This window comes from Pinus tabuliformis, chromosome 7 (genome assembly GCF_031772625.1).
Source record: "Pinus tabuliformis cultivar Carrire ecotype Pingquan chromosome 7, CPIR1, whole genome shotgun sequence".
Taxonomy (NCBI): Eukaryota; Viridiplantae; Streptophyta; class Pinopsida; order Pinales; family Pinaceae; genus Pinus; species Pinus tabuliformis.
In genome coordinates, this window is record NC_142293.1 from 479,854,802 (window position 1) to 479,870,934 (window position 16,133).

Below are 16,133 nucleotides of genomic sequence, written 5' to 3' on the forward strand. Positions count from 1 at the left end.
TTGATGGGAAGCTTTTTCTTTTCAAAATTAGTCATCTTTGGACTCTCTCATTCTGAGACGGTAGATGTTTTTTTAGACTGATTATTGTAACATAAGATAGTATATACAGAAATATGGATTCCTCATATGGATCAGGTAACAGCTCATCCATTTTACAGGCCCTGTGTACTTCATCAGCTGGCTTTATATGTACATGCTCATTGTATCCTGATTTTCTGTCTGAAAAAAAAAAGATCAAGGTGAAATAATGAATTTGCATGATTATAGATTAATGTCGTCATGAATTCCTTGGCTTTGTTCTACAATCCATGTCAGTTATTATGCAAGTAGTTATAGTAGCCGTGAATTGATCTGTTATTGCAGAAACGGGCCAGGGTTTACGTAGCCGTCCTGCTCATTTAGAATGGAAATATCTGCTCCCCTCGCTGGAATACGTTAGTAAGGATTCAGAACACCGAATCAGCTTCGAGTGGGCTCCTGAGATGGGAATCCCCGGCGCTGTACTGGTGACAAACAATCACCCCCGAGAATTCTTTCTGAAAGAGCTTTCAATTCAAATCCCCGGAAAAGGCGATATTCGTTTCCTGTGCAACTCCTGGATCTATCCCAAGTGGATGACTCGATTCTACTCCGATCTAATCGCTGAACGAGTCTTCTTTGCAAATAATGTACATAACGTCTAATTTCATTAACTTACGTACGCTTCCCATCACACTCCCCGTCTGAAATGAAAATATTAATATTTATGTATCCATGTGTGCAGAGCTATCTTCCGGATGAAACGCCGTTAGGTCTGGTGGCTTTGAGGAACGTAGAGCTGGTGAGATTGAGAGGAAATGGAATGGGCAAAAGGAATACGTGGGATCGCATTTATGACTACGATGTTTACAATGATCTGGGCGATCCTGACACCAAGGAGTTAGAAAGGAAAGTGTTGGGTGGATCCCAGGAATTGCCATATCCCCGCAGGTGTAGAACTGGTCGTCCGCGTTCTAAAACAAGTAACTACCTGCCGCCTATGGGTTAGACGATCAAATTAAAGTGTAGTTACTATATATAATTTCAATAGAACTTACGCTTTACGTGTTACGAGCGTTTGCAGGTCAGGCTTTCGAGAGCATGAACCGGCTATGCAGCCTTACACAGAGCTTCTATATTCCCTCAGACGAACAATTTTCACAGGAGTGCCTTTCAGACTTCAGAGCTCATTTCCTCAAGGTTTTCTCTAAAGTAGTTATACCCGCCATAATGTCAGCTGTTAAGCCTAAGTTTGCCAGTTTGAAGGAAGTTCGTGGTCTCTATAGTAAGGGAATTTCATTTTTGACTAACATTACAGCCAGTTTAGCCAAAGAAGTCCTTCCCGGTCAGACGATAAAAGGGATTCTGAATACAGATGATCAAGCTATCCTCAAGTTTCCGCTTCCCACTATTATTAGCAGTGAGTGGATTAATCCTAAATTTGAATTTAATGCATTTTGGGCACTATTAATTATGTTTGATAATTACTGAATGAAATCGGTGTCTGTGCAATAGGGGATGACGCTGCATGGATGACAGAGGAGGAGTTTGCCCGCCAGACGCTTTCTGGAGTGAATCCGATGGTCATTCAATGTTTACAAGTATGAAGCAACCGAGATTTTTAATTCTTCTTCTTCTTCTTCTTATAATAATACTGATGACCATACGAACTTCTTTATGTGATTACAGAGCTTTCCACCGTCAGGCCACCTGAACGCACAAATCTATGGTTCCCAACAAAGTGCAATCACCGCTGAACATATTCTTAAAAGCCTAGATGGCATCTCGGTGGAGGAGGTATTTAGTTCCTTCAGTTAAATTGTTAATTAGATTTAATGGTTCGTTAATGACTATATACTAGTATTTTGAATATTCTTCCGCAATACGATAGACAGACAACCATTAAGCATGCATGTCCATATAGCAGGCTATTAAATCGAAGAGGCTCTTTATATTGGACTACTATGACGCTTACATGCCCTACGTCGAGCTCGTGAACCAGCTTCCTACCAGCAAAGCCTACGCTACCCGTTCACTTTTCTTCCTGGCCGACACCGGAACTCTAAAGCCTGTGGCCATTGAGCTGTGTTTGCCTCCCACGTCAGTGGGCTTGGGTTCAAGACAAGTCTATACTCCTGACTATAGCGGTGAAGATAAAGGGTGGTTATGGCAACTAGCCAAAGCTCATGTGCGGGCAAACGATTCCGGTTATCATCAGTTGGTTAGCCACTGGTAAGAGATAAAAATTCATTTGTGTTTTTAAGTTTGAACTTGTTAGAAGATTACTAACCACCTTTATCATATTCACATTTGCAGTGCTTCGTCTACTTAGAAATTATTTATAAAGTTTTTCCTTTTCTTTCAAATGCAAGCTCAGGACTCATGCTGTGGTGGAGCCATTTATCATTGCTACCCATAGACATTTGAGCAAACTGCACCCACTTCACAAGTTGCTGATACCTCACTTTCGCAATACTATGGAGATCAATCGATCTGCTCGTCAGTCGTTGATAAATGCAGGAGGCATAATCGAGCAATGTTTTACGAGTGGTAAATATTCTATGGAAATTTCGGCCAAAACATACATGGATTGGAGGTTCAACGAGCAAGGACTGCCAGCTGATCTCCTTAAAAGGTGATGTTATGACCATAACCATGTTGTAACTTTAATATAAAAAAGGAAATATTATAACCATGTTGTAACTTTTTGTGAGACTAATAGATGAATGCACTAATATAATAAGCGTTTTCCAGGGGTATGGCTGTGTCCGACCCAAGTGATAAAGCAAAAGGTGTGACGCTTGTGATAGAAGATTATCCGTATGCAGTGGACGGGCTTGAAATATGGGCGGCCTTGAAATGTTGGGTATCTGACTACACATCGCTGTATTACAAGGACGACCAAAGTGTACAGAGCGATAGAGAAGTTCAAGCATGGTGGAAAGAGATCGTGGAAGTGGGTCACGGAGATAAGAAGGGTGCTGAGGGAGGATGGTACAAGATGAAGAGTGTGGAGGATGTGAAAGAAGGCATTACCACACTCATTTGGATCGCTTCTGCGCACCATGCAGCGGTTAATTTCGGGCAGTACGGCTATGCGGGATTCATGCCCAATCACCCCAGCACCACCCGGAAACTTATTCCAGAGAAAGGATCCACACAATACTTAGACTTCCTTCGTGACCCGGAAGCCTATTTCCTAAAAACTGTGTCCAATCCAAAGACCTGTGCCACTATCATGGCTGTCCTGGAGCTTCTGTCAAAGCATTTTACCGGCGAGGTATACCTGGGGCAGGGCTCCGCCTCCGATTGGACAGATGACTCTCGCGTTGAAACAGCATTCCAACGCTTTCGCTCCAAGCTACTTGAGATAGAGCAGAATATCAAGATTAGGAACACAGATCAAAGGTTGAAAAACCGGCGCGGCCCCGCAGAGGTTCCCTACACGCTGTTATACCCGGGCACTTCCGATACTGGCGAGACAGGTGCTGGACTTACATTTCGGGGAATTCCCAGCAGCGTCTCTATATAGTATATAGTGCCTTCACTCCGTCTCTTAGTTCCTAGAAATGTGCTACACTTTTATGTTTGAGTGAAATCGGTCCGTTATTTTTATTGTGTTTGTGGTACACTGTTTTTATTTTAATATATTTCGGTAAAATGATAAATTCGTTGCGTTTCATAATATACAGCTGATGTTCAAACTCTATTTTATTAATTTATTATTTTTTAAAGAATTGATGTAAATTCTTTATTTTATTTTATTTATTAAAGGGTGTTTTTAATCTTTATTTTATATTGATCATATCAAAAAAAATTGTGCCCGAGTTTATTGTTTAGTTTTAATATTGTTAAAAATTTCATAAAATTTAGTTATTAAATTGATAATTATATATCAAATTTGATAGTAATAGGCCAATAATATTTTTGATTTGGTTAACTTTATTTTTTATCTTATTTTCTTTATTTCCATATTATATAATGTTATATTTTCTATTAATTTTTAGGATTGAAGATAGGAGTAAGATCTTAATATACATATATATTTTAATTTTATATAATTTTAAGTTTTAGTAAAGAAATTTTTAGTTTAAATTATTTTTTTGCTTTGGATTTAATTTTTATTAAATATTTTAGAATATTTTTAGTTGTAGATAGAAACTAAAAATTAAGATTTATTTCAAAAGTAGTTATATCAATTTTTATTTTTTTTAATTAAAATGATCAATCATTTTAATTAAAAAAAATGTCATATGAAAATGAGTTATGGTTTTTTGGGCATGTGGGATTAGTAAACCATGTTATTGGCCCATTGTATTATATCAAAATATCTTTACATGTTAATAATATCCATGATAAAGAGGAGGGAATCTTCATGGCTAAAAATCTTGTTACATGTTTTTTTAAATGTATATATGTTTAAATCATATATCAATTCTTTTTATAATTAATAGTAGTATTAATAATTTAAAATAAAGATATAATTTAGTTAATTTTTATGATTTTTTTAATCTTGGCAATGTGACATGTAATTTTCTCTTATGTGATTTCTACGGAAAAGACTCTTCTTAATGTAATATGGATCACAGAAGCCTGAATTCAAAAAAAAAATATAAAAATGTGACATGTATCAGTGTTTTGATACCTTTCAACATTTAGCAACCATTTAATTTATATGATTGTATGCTAGTTAAATAAAATCTTTTACAACTCTTTGAATGACATAGCATGCCATTTTATCTTGTTAAAATATTATATTTTAAAATATATGTTACAATATAATACATACATAAGAATATTATTCATCATATATATAAGCATTATACATCCATTTTATTCAGATCTAGCAAACAAGAGATATCAAATCTTTTAAACCTGCAAACCTTTACATTGAAAAACTTGAAAAATTGTTTGCACCTCAAGCTTTTTTATCATTCTCGCCACTTGCTAGATCCATAGTTAAGATGAATCTATCCTATAGACACACACAATGTGTAATTTTTATTGTTTAATTTGTATTTTTAAAGCATAAATGGATTTAATTCCTTCTAAATCCCTTTGACATATCTGAAAATGTAGAATAATGAGATTACTTGAAATGTTTTAACCATAAGAATTTATTTCTTCCATTAATTTATATAATATATACACACCTTTTTTTAAGTATATATAATATATACATAGTTGGCATTAAAATATTTTATTTATAAACTACAATATTCACATTAAAATTCTTTTTTAATTCACATATTTTTATATACACATCAATATTACTTAAGTTTCTATATTGAAATATTTTATTTATAATTTACATTCATTATTTCTTTATTTAATTTTTTCAAATGCTACTTATGAACTTTATACTAAGAATGAAGTGAATTACACATCACCCTCATATAAGAAATTAAACTTTAATTACTTCTTTCCCTTTGCAAATTGAAATATTATATTACAGTTAACATGTATACATATAACTATATAACTTTCTCTCTAGTTACATATACATGAAATTAATCTTAAAATATATCAATTAACATGGATATTTAAATAGTCCATCTAAATTTTATATTGAATATCCCACCCACCCTTTTGGAGTCTTCTAGATTGAATGGGAGGTGTTACTTTTAACTAACATAACCTCTAAGGTATCCTTATGAAGATGGGGTTATAAAGATCTTCCTTTCTCAAAGTCAACGAAATTAAATTTGGATAACACCATTGTGTTCATCTCATCAAGAGATTTTCAACGATATAAATATTATCTCAATCCAATGTCCGGATCAAAAGTTATGTAAATTTAAAGTTTAGTCATTTAATTCCTGCCACGTGGCACCCCCACCTCACCCAGGTGGTTCCACATCACACTTGAAACCAACATGCTCATGGTTGATTCAATGTAGCACATGCCACATCACCTAGCCTATGGGCCCCACGAGCCTAGCCTTTAGCATGTAAACCCAACATTTTATATTATATCCATTTTATAAGAATCCATGTTAAACCTCACACTACTTTCCCACTCAACGTGACATAGGTTGCACACCTCTAAACACATTGGCAGTCCACATTAAGTGTGAGGCCCTCCCTGCCTTCCAACGATTAATAGGGGAGGGAGGGGTTGACACACTTTGTCGCTTACAGGACTAAACAACACACATCTACCCCTTTTGAAGAAGATCGTGAAAGGGGGGAGATGTGCACAAAAGTGCATGTCCATTTCCCTAAAGTATTACAATAATTCTTGATGTTAGACAAAAAACATGAATGGGAATCTTCATGTCCTTTGACACAAATTTTTACGTCACGCCTTCTGTCAGGAAGACCAAATGGAAAGGTCATGCCTTGTTGATGCCTTACCGACATCATGGTGACGTCAACTTGCCATGTGGCATCCTCCAAAGGTGCCACGTATCATCCAAAACTAGCCCCCTTGACCATCTAAAAAGGCCATTTTTTCTACCAAGTGTCACGTTAGAAGCATGTCACATCAACAGTCTTTCCACATCATCGATCCACGTCATCTAGCATTCCACATAGCATCCACATACCCATACCCAGTATACATATCATCTTCCACCTCAGCTTAAGTCATGGGTCCCATTAGGTCCCAAACCTTCATGGAAATCAACAATTTTTCATTATACGAATTTTGGGTCAAGTTTGGGTTTCCTTCTTCTCTTTCCATTCCTTTCTCTATCTCCCAAGATATATATTTTCCATCCCTCCACTGCACCACATCGCCACCACACCAAAGCACCAGGACATAGTCAAAGCATATGGAAAACGTGGCACAATGCAAATTTGAAATTTCATGTCTGGTAATGGGAACATTCTCATCTCGCGTTCTCCATCAACTCCTTGGTTATATCCATATACAAAACTCTTAACACTAGGTGTGGTGCAAATTAATGCTAATAACCATCATTAACGATTAATCATAAGATTAGTGGTGAAGCGCATAGATTAAGTTAATGCCTCTACTCATTGTAAATTCTTCGAATGCTTTTTGTCAGACCAGGAGGTAACTCCTCAATTGAGCTATATTTATTCATTTAGATTGTTCATAGTTATATACATGAGGGAGTGACTCTTGGATTTCACCTCCCGATGGCTCTTCCTTTTCCATTATTTATTATTTACATTATTTACAACTGTTCACCCAATCTCCATGATTACGTGTCAACATTCCCCCCTTAATCTAAAGGGATGTTTGTGAGTCCAAGCATCATTTTGAATCTATCAAGTTTTTCTCTTCCAAGCACTTTGGTGAAGATGTCTCCAATCTGCTCACTAGTGGAACAATGGCATAGATGGATTGTCTTGGCCTCAACATGATGTCGAATCGGATGGTATTTTGTATTGATGTGCTTTGTTCGATCATGGAACTTTGGGTTCTTAGCCAACTTTATTACAGAGGTGTTGTCAATCATGAGTGGAGTTGAATGTACTTGTTTTACCTACAAATCTTCCAAAATTTTCCTGAGCCACACAAATTATTTTGTTGCCTCAGCTGTTGCCACATATTCTGCCTCTGTTGTGGAATATGCTAGAACTGATTGTTTGCGTGATCTCCAGGAGACGTCTCTTGATCCAAGACTCATAGCATAACCAAAAGTAGATACCCTAGTTTCTTTGTCTCCATCGAACTCTGAATCAGAGTATCCAATCAAGTTGAAGTTGCCCACCTGTGTGTACTTGAGTCCAAAGTCTTGAGTTCCCTTCAAGTACTTTAGAGCTCATTTTGCAGCAGACCAATGTCCCTCACAAGGCTCTTTCATAAACCTGGAGAGGATTCCAACAACAAATAAAATGTCTGGTCTGGTAGTAGTCAAGTAGTTGAGACTTCCTACAAGCTGTCTATACTTTGTTACATCCTGAAATTATTTTCCTTCAGCAGATGTGAGCTTTAAGTTTTGTTCCATTGGAGTAGTTAGAGGATTGCACTCAGCAATGCCAAACCTATTCAATAGATATCGAATGTACTTCTTTTGAGAAAGGAATATAGATTTTGGATGTTGAGTTACTCCAATACCAAGATAGTAATGAACATAGCCCAAATCAGTCATTTCGAAACCTTTCCTCAATTCCTTCTTTATGGATGCAATGTAGCTCTCGTTGTTCCTTGTCATCAAAAGATCACCTACATATACCACAAGATATACAATTGTTTTGCCAACTTTCTTGACAAACAAAGTTGCATCATCAAGATCATAATGTTTGAAATTGAGTTTCAGAAGATGTTATGAGATCGACTATGACTTGACCTGACCTCTTAAGTCCAGTTAGGGAAGTAGATTGAACAAACTGAAACTTTACTCACCTTCCTCATCAGCTACAAGACACTCAGGGGCCAAAGAACCACCCCAGGTGGCTAATCCTTGAGCTGAGTCTCTTTTTCACGGAGGAAACTCCCTAACCACATTATTGACAAGGTAAGGTAATAGTTTTGAAGCTATAACCATGTGCATAATCTTACTTCCAAGTGATTCTAACCCCAAAGCTACAGTTCAGAGGGTGCAGCTCTGGATTTTGAGCCACCATTTTAGGCTAGCCTCTAGACCACTGCCCATAACTCAATGCGATTTTCCAAAATCATAAATTACATAAGGACAAAGGTATTCATACAAAACTTGAACAATAATCTGACCTAATGAGGCTTGACCATGACAGTCGTTTCGTCAAACACATGGTAAACATGTAAGATACAGGTCATGAATGAATATTTGATCATAGGATTCTGAAACTTATCTGAGAATCACCAAGAAGGTTTAATTCCCTCTCAAAAGAGTTGTAATAAGACTTTCTATCCCATGCATTCATTAACCATCAAATACTTATCAAATCTTGAACAAAGACATAGTTAGAGAACACTATAGATCCATGCTTATAACCAACATATAACCATATTCTTAAACATGACAAAACAACCATCAAATCCACATAATAACAAGTACAAATGCCCTTGAATTACCATAGGAAAAATAGAACTTATTAACATATAGAAAATCCAGCCAAGTTAGGGAATTGCACGTACCACTCGACCATAGATTGGGATGAACCAAATCTCTCTTTCAACCAATCACCCTTGTGCCATATTCCAAGCATGAATGTGGAATATCAAGAGATAAACAACTAGGGCTTCCCAGAGATTAAACTTTAACCAGGGTCCAATCACTACAAAGAAAGCACCAATTAATAGAACTTTTAACAAATACACTTGTTCTTGTTCTCTTTTTAGTGGAGGTGAATAGACAAGGAAAAGTTTTTAGAAGAGTATTTTTTGAGCACATAAACTTGTAAAGTCTTGACAATCACATTTTCATAGCACCCCCTCTCTCTTGATAGATATACATCCTCCCATGTTCAATTTTTGTAAAATACATACATTGAAAAAGATACAACATGGTAAGGAAAACACATAATTTTTCTTGTTATTAAGTTCAACACACATGTACATCATGTTACCAGCCATGCTAGTTTTAGGGTTAATATGAAACCTAAATTTTGCTAAAATGACAATTTAAAAAGAGGAGGCACTAATATGTACAATACCATGCACACTACATTAGGTTAACATTTAAAAAAATGTTAATGCACTAAATAAAATAGCTACATTGATTCAATTTATACAACGTGTAGTGTAATAAGTTTTAAAAGGATTGTTTTGCAAATTGCACTAAACATAGCATTCCTATCGTGTGATCTAAATAGACCATTGCATCAAGGTCCCATTAAATTATTTTATTTAAAAAATGGCTTTTGAAGTGTACTAAACATAGCTATACATTTGTGCATAACACCAACATATGTAACAAGGCACATTAAGATATTTTATAAAGGAAAACATGTTAGCAGTGTTCCCCATACCTATCAATGTGCTAATGCATTGGAATATGAGGCACATTGGAGTAGGGTAAAAAGAAAACACCAACCAAATTATTATTTCAATTTTCCTTTAGTACTTACACATGTTCAAGCTTCAATGCTCTCTGAAAATGTAATAATGAAGGAGAAAATCATAACATAATCCTATAACATGATGTTAATAGATCCACAATGTCCATTTATTATAAGTTTACTTTTTAAATTTTTAAAAGGTTCAAATACTATGCATTCAATCTTGTTAATATTACTGTATATCCCATGATCCAAAGCAATGGTAAAATATGTAAAATAAAATGTATACTTTATCTTTAGATCCAATAATATATATTAGATTATGTAAACCATAACATAAACCATATTAATTAATCTACTTTTGAGTTTTTATTGATGACATTCAATAGTTTTGTTGTGTTAGTCATGTTATATGTCCCATAATATTTCTTTAGTCATATCTCATATATACAAATGCTATGGCATGTCACCTTACTATTTTGAGTGTTCCATGCAATTTCAAACTAAGATTCAAGATTTAATAAGTCATTTGTGTGTTATGTACATTTTGTTTTTTCCTTATGTTATATATGTGAAAGTTTTTTACGTAATTATGTTATTGAAGGGTAATTTTTTAATTAAATCTTTATTGGTGAAAGGGTAATTTATTATGATAACATCACTCTCGAAGGGTAAAATTTTAAACATAACATTTCGAAGGGAAAATTTTTAAGCATAACGTTTTTTGACAGTAAGCATAAGGACCTAAAACGTAAAAAAAAATTGTATGAAAGGTAAAGAGAAATCCAAATTCCAACCGTGGCGCAGAGAGACAGTTGTCATGGGCGAAACAGTCCATAAACTTCCACTATTCAGAAAATGCCGTGTACAGGGATTCTCCCATGGGCTTTGTGCGAATCGCCCAGGCAGATTTGGAATTTCAATTCAAATGTATCTTACGTCTAACGTGGAAATTTGATGACTGTCATTTTTGCTTGTCCTTTGAAGTTTTAGATTCATGCGTGAGAGGTAATGAGAGACGTCTAATGAGAGAGAGGTAGGTAGTAAGCTGGCTTGTAAAGTAGTTATATTAAGAAGAAGAATAATCTTTGACCACATTAACTCTAGTTAACCTACCATGTTTAGATAATGTCACTATTGCAATTAATTTCAGTTTGTAGTTACCGAGAAGAAGAAGAATCTTTAACCACTTCAACTCTAGTTAACCTACCATGTTTAGATAATGTCACTATTCCAATTAATTTCAGTTTTTCTTTTGGTATCTATAAAAATTTCATTTTTTTATCTATAAAAATCTCATTAACAACCAATGCAACTAAACAGATTTGGTGACAATAAAATAGATGCTGCACCTAAATAGAGTGGGTGACAAGAGATAGATGTTGTACCCATCGGTGACAAGAAAATAGATGCTACACCTAAACAGAGTGGGTGACCTGAAATAGATGTTGTACCTAAAAAAAGACTAGAAATAGAAGTCATAACTAAACAGATAGGCTATTTTTTTCCTGGTAAATCACTTCTTAGAATTTGTATCATTACAAAACTACAAAATTGTCTAACAGATTTAGTGACAAGAAAATAGATGATGCACCTAAACAGATTCAGTGACAAGAATGTTACAACTACAATTAAACATACTGTCCGACTTCGTTTAGAATTTAAATCTCGCATTAAAAAACTGTAAAATTGTCTAAACTCTTTTTCAGCCTGTAATAGAAATAGCACCACGTATGGCTTCTACAACGGCCTCTGAGGACATTCCCAGAACCTATGGCCTCGGAACTGTGGAGGACATTCCGGGAACGTATGGCCTCGGAATCATGAGAGTGATCAAGGATAGATATGATTACTTCGTGAAAGAAGGTCCAGAAGAATTCTTCAAAAGTTGAATGATGAAGTACAAGAGCATTGTTTATAGAGTGAATCTGCCACCAGGGCCGCCACTGTTCCTGGAAGCACATGCCATCGTTCTTTGGCAAGCCTTATTTCCTATGCTATGCGTTATTTAATGCCCCTAAGTACATCCTCTGCATCTCTCCATAAAGACGAAGCACATGGATTATTGCATGGCTACCATGAGCATGCATGTAACTTCATTACCGTATTTCCGATCGCTCAAACTTTCCGAGTAGGCTTGCCCTCATTTTCCAGTGTGAAGTGTTGGCACAACCATAATTAATAGTTAATAAATAGATATGTGTAATTATTGAAAGCGTGGGTGCAGGTATGAGATAATAAAAGCTCAAAAGCGTGTGCAGATAATGGTTTAATAAATGGAACATAGTACACTGAGTTTTGTTTCAGATTAGATTCGCTTTCAAAACTTTGCTTCCTCCATTGCCAAACACTGGTTTATAAAATTATTTAGACTTAATTAAAACTCACCCCTTCACTTCATATATGTGGTTCTGTGGATAAAATAAAATAACGAAGGACATGATGCTAAAATATTATTTTTTTAAACATTTTATATAGAAAAGTAGAAAACTAATGAAAATATTAGATAGTAGTTAATAACTTATGTGTGGGGAAGGATATATTTAAGGGTATAGGTAAAGAATAAATAGTTTAAAAATTTATTTTTTTATTTCATAAAATTATATTAATGAAGTTTGGAGGGGTAAAAATTGTGAGAAAGATATATTTAAGGGTATTGGTAAAGAAGAAATAGTTTAATAGTTTTAATTTTTTTTATTTCATAAAATTATATTAATGAAATATGAGGAGTAAAAATTGTGAGGTTAAATTTATTTATAACACATGAGAGAAACAAATGTATTATAATTAATTTAGATTTTATTATTTATGTAAAATGAGAGTTTTTTTTATTTGCATAACAAAAAAATAAATTTCACATTTTTGAAAAAAATCAAGTTATATGGATATAAATAGTTCTCTCAATATCATTTTGTTTGTCTGATATTAATTTCTCCTTAAATTCCCATTGTTTAAGATTTTTTGTGAAAATAAGATTAATATATAAAAATTGTGGTGTATGGTTTAATCCCATGAAAATAACAACTAGATTTATAATAATTATTTGAGTAAATAAATATTAGGGGAATTTTGAGATCAACAATAAACCTCAAAACAAAAAAATGTATTAACAAAATAAAATTTAAAAGAACAAATAATATTCAAAATGATAATAGAGTCTTTAGAAAATAAGATTAATATATAAAAAAATGTGTTGTATGGTTTAATCCCATGAAAATAACAACTAAATTTATAATAATTATTTGAGTAAATAAATATTAGGGGAATTTTGAGATCAACAATAAACCTCAAAACAAAAAAATGTATTAACAAAATAAAATTTAAAAGAACAAATAATATTCAAAATGATAATAGAGTCTTTCATAAAATAAGATTAATATATACAAATTGTGTTGTATGGTTTAATCCCTGAAAATAACAACTAAATTTATAATAATCATTTGAGTAAATAAATATTAGGGGAATTTTGAGATCGATAATGACCTTAAAACAAAAAAATATATTAACAAAATGAAATTTAAAAGAACAAATAATATTCAAAATAATAATGACATCCATGGGGTAAATATTTTTGGAGGAAAACAAATAATAATATTATATTCACCTTATTTCAATATAGGTTTACTCAAATGGAGTTGGCACTTCTTCAATGCAAAATTCAATTCCTCATCTAACAAGTGCCCACTTGATGCCTAAAAATTCAATTCCTCATCTAGCAGGTGCCCACTTGATATTTGAGTAAACCTACACTTGATATTTGACTAAACATACATAAAAAATACTATAATTTTTCTTTTCTTTCTTTTCATTTATAAATTCATAACTCTTATTTTATTGTTTTAATTGTTATTTTATTATTTTCCTTAAAAACCCATTTTAAACCTCAAATTTCTCTTAATAAAAAACCTATGTGTTAGAGTATCATTAAATAATGATTTTTTTAGAAAAATATTATGATAAACTGAATATGGATGATTACAATTGGATATAGTTTCCATTTCATATTACTTAGCAATCAATAATATGTTTCTATATGTATTCTCAAAATAGAATAAAGAGCCACATTTTACAATACCAACATGATGATATCTAAAATCCTTTCATAAAGTGTCCTCCCATTTGCTACTAAATTTTTGGATAGAATGGGGTGAAACCTTCCCAAAAGTTTTAAAGTTAGACCTCCTCAATTAGATGAATCTAGGAAGTGGTAATGATTGCATTCCAATCCTTTTATGCTCCACGAAGAGCCAAACAAAGAGTGTCCATCCATCTAACATAGCCCTCATAATTATTGTATTTACACCAATTTGACATATATTAAGGCATGCTTATTCTTAGGCAAAAATTAATTGAATTTTTAACCCATTTTTTTTTTAATTTATGTATGAAACAATAAAATATTTTAAGCTATTGGGAGAAGAAAAAAATACAAAATTTATATCCATTTTTTTATGAGAAGAAGAAATATTTAGAAATACATTCAATGATATTGTTTAGATAAGTCTCCATTATCTCTTGATCATAAAATTAAACCAATGTGAGTAGTCATTGTCCTTTCTCAAATAGAATCATTCAAAGGTTATTTATGTGTTTTATTTCCTATGTTCCCATCTAAGGTTATTTATATTTTTGATTTCCTATGTTCCAATTATCTAGAGACCTAGGCCTATTTGATTTTTCTTTCAATTCACAATTATTCATCTGACAATACCATAAACCTAAGGGTAGTAATCATTATTAAGTTTCTAAAATATTGATCTGTTAATCTATTGTTTTAAAGATATATGAGTTATTCATATTTCTTCTATGACTTTTCTCTAATAATCATCATTAGTTATTGGCCTCCATAGACTCTTGGTTGTAAGATATTTTCCAAATAAGAAAGAGTTCTTGAACCGTGAAGCTCTACTAAACCACCAATATCATCCATTTCCCAATATTTTCTCTTTAAAAAAGCTAAAACAAAAAAAAACCTCATTGTATTACTTATTGACTTTGGAACAAATGCATATAAACAAGCATACAAGAATGCACCCAAGAACAACTTTGAATTATCTTTTCTTTCATAACAAAAACTAAAAAATCTTCCTCATTGTATTAATTATTGTCTTTGAAACAAATGTTAGAAAAATATAGTATACAAGATTGTAGTTAATGTGCAACAACCATGCATAACACCCACCTATTGATTCTGAACACACTGAAAAGACTTCGCAGAATATATACGCTTTTCTGAACACACTGAAAAGACTTCGCAAAATATATATACGTTTTTCTGAACACACTGAAAAGACTTCGCAGAATATAAACACTTTTATAAACACATTGAAAAGACTTCACAGAATCTATACGCTTTTCTGAACACACTAAAAAGACTTCGCATAATATATATACACTTTTCTAAACAAACTGAAAAGACTTTGTAGAATATATATGCTTTTCAGTGTGTTCAGAATTTGTACATGGGTGTTATGCATGGTTGTTGCATACATACATTGATATGTTTTATGGAAGTCACGTATGTCTTCTAGGGTTTTACAGTATGGCTTGTTGATGACATTTGATTTGTTCTGTTATGTTTGTTGTTGTCTGTCAATGATGTCTCTATCATGATAATCTGTGTTTGACAGTACTGGTTGAGTTGAGTTGGTTATGGAATGAAATGTTGATTAGTAAATATGTTACTATGTTGTGATATGTAATTAGCTCAATTATTTATGATTGATTTAGTAAATAGTTCAGTGGTTATTTCAGTATTACAGTGATTCATATTCAGTTGTCAATATATTGAGATTTGTACGCAGGTCATCTTTAGAGGAATCATGTACATACACAGGTATGCTTCATAGAAGTAGCATATATATTCTGAGATGTGTTTGATCAGGGTTTACAGAGACAACATTTGGTTTCTGTGATGAATATTATATGGTCTAGTATACTTATGAGTGGTTATGCATTGATATGATCTGATATGAATTTATTTGATCTAGTTTCATTGGTTGACAAAGATTTAGTGATTGATTTGATGATTCAGTTGGTTCAATGATTGGGTGATTTGATTTAGTGATTGATTTGATGATTCGGTTGGTTCAATGATTGGGTGATTTGATTCAGTGATTGGTTTTACAATTGTTACTTGGTTTGAGCTTAATGATGGAAGTGGGTCCAATATGAAAATATGATGAAAGGTGGCCTACAGTTTTGATGTGTTGAGTCAG

At 33.3% G+C, this 16,133-nt stretch overlaps 1 protein-coding gene across 1 annotated transcript; it reads left to right on the top strand.

Moving 5' to 3' along the window:
- Nucleotides 1–367: 367 nt before the first annotated feature.
- Nucleotides 368–3,550, top strand: LOC149248082 (linoleate 9S-lipoxygenase A-like). Its single transcript, XM_089455998.1, has 8 exons — nt 368–668; nt 764–1,001; nt 1,103–1,438; nt 1,534–1,619; nt 1,708–1,815; nt 1,946–2,250; nt 2,390–2,653; nt 2,773–3,550. The coding sequence occupies exons 1-8, from the start codon at nt 483–485 to the stop codon at nt 3,548–3,550; spliced, it is 2,301 nt and encodes a 766-aa protein (XP_089312124.1). The 5' UTR covers nt 368–482.
- Nucleotides 3,551–16,133: the final 12,583 nt, after the last annotated feature.